This window comes from Poecilia reticulata, linkage group LG9 (genome assembly GCF_000633615.1).
Source record: "Poecilia reticulata strain Guanapo linkage group LG9, Guppy_female_1.0+MT, whole genome shotgun sequence".
Lineage (NCBI taxonomy): Eukaryota > Metazoa > Chordata > Actinopteri > Cyprinodontiformes > Poeciliidae > Poecilia > Poecilia reticulata.
In genome coordinates, this window is record NC_024339.1 from 8,190,381 (window position 1) to 8,193,894 (window position 3,514).

The following is a 3,514-nucleotide window of genomic DNA, read 5'->3' on the forward strand; positions in this document are numbered from 1 at the left end:
GAGAGAGAGAGAGAGAGAGAGAGAGAGAGAGAGAGAGAGAGAGAGAGAGTGAGTGTTAAGCTGGCAGGCTGATCAAGAGGGAGCTCTCCTCCTGAGAGCACACAGTCCGCAGAAACACTGAATCAGTCCGGAGCGAATGAGAGGAGCTCATCCAGATCGGTGCCAGACGCACGCTTGGATTTTTTTTTTCCTAAGAGTTTGTTGTTGTTGTTTTTTTTTTATGAAGAAAAGCGACATTAAAATTACGTCTCCTGGTTTATTTTCCAAAATTTGGAATATTCTTCTGGATTAAACTCGAGTATTCTCGACGCGCAGGTAGGCGCTATAATTTGATGAGAAATAAATGCAGTTTAATAACTGGTTGAATCTCCTCTGATGTTTGAATCTCACTTTCTTCATGCAGAAACCTTATTCAGAAGTTAAAAGGGATTATTTCTTCTCAGCGCGCCAGTTTGGGGGAGATTTTCACAATAAAAGAAGAAGAAAAAGAGGAAACCTGCAGGTCGACTTTGTCTAGGAGCTTTTTCCAACTCTGCTGTCCCAGAAATGGTGGGGCACCTACATTTACAAGAGATGGATGAGAGCCTCAAAGGAAAGAACCGTGAAGGGCTGCTCGACAGTCCGGACTCGGGCTTGCCCCCCAGCCCCAGTCCGCCTTTCTGCTCGCTGTCTCCGGCTCTCATCGAGTCGCGCTCCGGCGGCTGCGCGACGCCCGTCGACAGCAATCATGGATGTTACAGAAAGGAGAGCAGAGAGGGCAAGCTGGTAAGAAACCACTCTACTGTCTCATCTGTGAGCTGGTTATTTATTTTTATTTTACAGACACCGAAATGCAATTTTACTGTGATTTACCTCATGACAATCATGATCATGACAGGGCTGACGGGGGACAAAGTGAAAATGTGAGAGGATTTTAGCGTTTGAGCAAAAACAGACTTTCAGATCAGTTCCCTCTCTCACATCTGGAAGCTCTCTCTCTCTCTCTGTTTCTCTTTCTCTCTCTCTCTCTGAATTCCTCAGTTGCAAACCTCTGATGTGGCTCTCACGGTGGAGATGCCACCGGCCCCTCATTAGGAGGCATCAGGGACATGGGGTCCGGGGCCTCCAAGGTGTCCCCTCCAGATGAGACTTCCATTGCTTTTTTTTAATTTTTATTATTTCGTAGCAGACTGACATAAAGCTCCAGTTAAAGCTGAACAGAAAGTGAATTTAACACCAACCAGTGATTACTAGAGATCTTTGCTTGTGTTTTTCTGATGAATCAGATGCAGTCAGTGGGCCGTGCGTTCTCCTGCATCTGTACACAAACCCCTCAGGGGATTTCTGTTGAAACCTGTTCCTACAGGCTAATTGCTTGTAAAACAGATCTGGACCTCCCCAACCTGTTTGAAGAGAAGCAGCTGTGCACCCCCTTTAACATTTCCAGGCTTATTCTGACTGATCCGTTTAACCAGAAATGATTTGTTCCTCCTCTTTGACGTCATTAAGTAGAAAAATAATAACAATAATAATAATAATAATAAAATAGTTGCAGGAAATTACAGCTTAAAATTTTTAATCACATCCTTCCTAATGTTTATGGTTCTTTTAACGAGAGACCAGAGAGTTTGAGAGAAACCCTCCTCTACCTGTTGCTGCTCAACTGGCTCAGAGAAGTCTGTTGCAGAGAGAAATTTAGCTAAAAGTGAAAAAAATAAATAACATGCATGCAGCACAACATCATAGAGGTGTGCTGCATATTTTGGTTTTGAAACGATACCAGAACAGAGCCAGTATTGATGATACCGATACAGATACCGATACTTTTTAAGTTTGAGACATTATCAAACTTCTGACATGTAGGTGTTTTAGTGGTTTTCTCTTTGAATTATTTTTGTTGAAACTGAGGACAGAATTTGAACAAAGCTTATAGGTGTCTACAAAATACAGATTTGTGTGCATCTTTTCCTCAATAAGCAAAGTGGAAAAATAAATGATCTTTTGAGAGAAAATAAAAAATATATACTTTGTTTTTTTAGGTGGAGTTGAGAAACTGAACCGCAAACTCTGAAACTAAAGTACTGATGTTACCACGCTATTATCAATCCAATACCGATACTGACTTGGGATCGATATTATCAAAACTTTTGACAATTTATGTCAAACATTGTTTCTTTAGTTAAGCCATGATAATAATGCGAGTGAAATCAAAGTAACCAAACATGCTCTAATCATCTGATAATCTTATGCTCCAGACACGCCTTATTTGGGAGTAAACAACTTCTCATTTGGCTCTGCGATCAGCCAGCAATGCTTCAGAAAAGCAAAAAGACGCTGCATTTGGTTTGTACTTCTAATCCTCTGAATGCTGCTGACGCTCTCTGCACCGGCAGACATTTCACGTGCACAAATCGATGTTACTCTCCCAGAGATGTTTGCTATCAATTATCCACAAAGTCGGTGCATGTTGAAGCACTTATTCAGCTGAGGACGGTCACCCTCTCCAGCCCCCTCCCTCCCCCACCAAAAAGAAATGACAGGATTTGATTAATGGCAACTGCAAACGTTTTCTCGTCTTCCAAAGTGAACGAGAATGAATTTTAACGAGGCGTCCCGCAGTGGCCCGTGTGTCACACGCCGCCCCTCGGGGCGGATGGTGAGGGAAAGTTTAATGCAGGTCACTCCCGGTTCCTGAAGCCTCCCGGAACATGCCTGCGCAGGTCCCGGTGACGGCTGAAGTGTGTGAAGGAGGCAACAGAAAAGCAGAGTTTCTGCAGCGGAGCGTCCGTCTGCTGGAGCCTGACAGGAAACTCTGAATCCTCTGGAAGCTCGGATCAGTCCGGCTCTTCCAAACGTCCGCCTCTACTGGACTTGGCTCCCTTTGTGTGTGTGTGTGTGTGTGTGTGTGTGTGTGTGTGTGTGTAGTACACGTTTTACACATTTCCTGGTGTGTTTTTGTGTTGTTTTCACATGCCGCAGAAGAACAATTCCCTTTCTCCCCCACTAGCTCTATTTTGGGGTGCAGGGGTTTGTCAGAGCAGCAGCAGCCTGTTGCATAAGTGTTTGATGACCTCCAGCTTCTAAACACGGATGAATGTTCAGACAGCCTGTCTGTTTACTAACCTGGCTGACGTTCAAGATGTGTAGATACCAAACAGCTTTCCGTTTTTCCCAAAAAAAAGATGTTCATAACTTCAGATGCATAGACAATGTGTGATGATCTGGTCAACTTGGAGCCAGATAAACACGTTTTACTGCACAGATTTCAGATATTTCTAGACTTCTCAGTCAGTTATGTTGATTTTACATAAAACATAATAAAGTTCACTATGAGTATATGGAAGACATTTCTATAGTAGGCAGGGAGGAAGGAAGGTAGTGAGAAAGGCAGGAAGGAAAGTCACAAGGATGGAATGAAGGAAGAAAAGAAGGATGGAATGAATGAATGAAGGAAGGAAGGAAGGAAGGAAGGAAGGAAGGAAGGAAGGAAGGAAGGAAGGAAGGAAGGAAGGAAGGAAGGAAGGAAGGAAGGAAG

General features: G+C 43.5%; 1 protein-coding gene across 1 annotated transcript in view; it reads left to right on the top strand.

Moving 5' to 3' along the window:
* Positions 1-87: 87 nt before the first annotated feature.
* The window catches only part of rflna (refilin A), an 11,648-nt gene continuing 8,221 nt past the window's right edge, over positions 88-3,514 (top strand). Inside the window, exons 1-2 of the mRNA XM_008417499.2 lie at positions 88-315; positions 404-765. Coding sequence (XP_008415721.1) covers positions 547-765 — 219 coding nt within the window. The 5' untranslated portion in view covers positions 88-315; positions 404-546. The remainder of the gene's footprint in view (positions 316-403; positions 766-3,514) is intronic.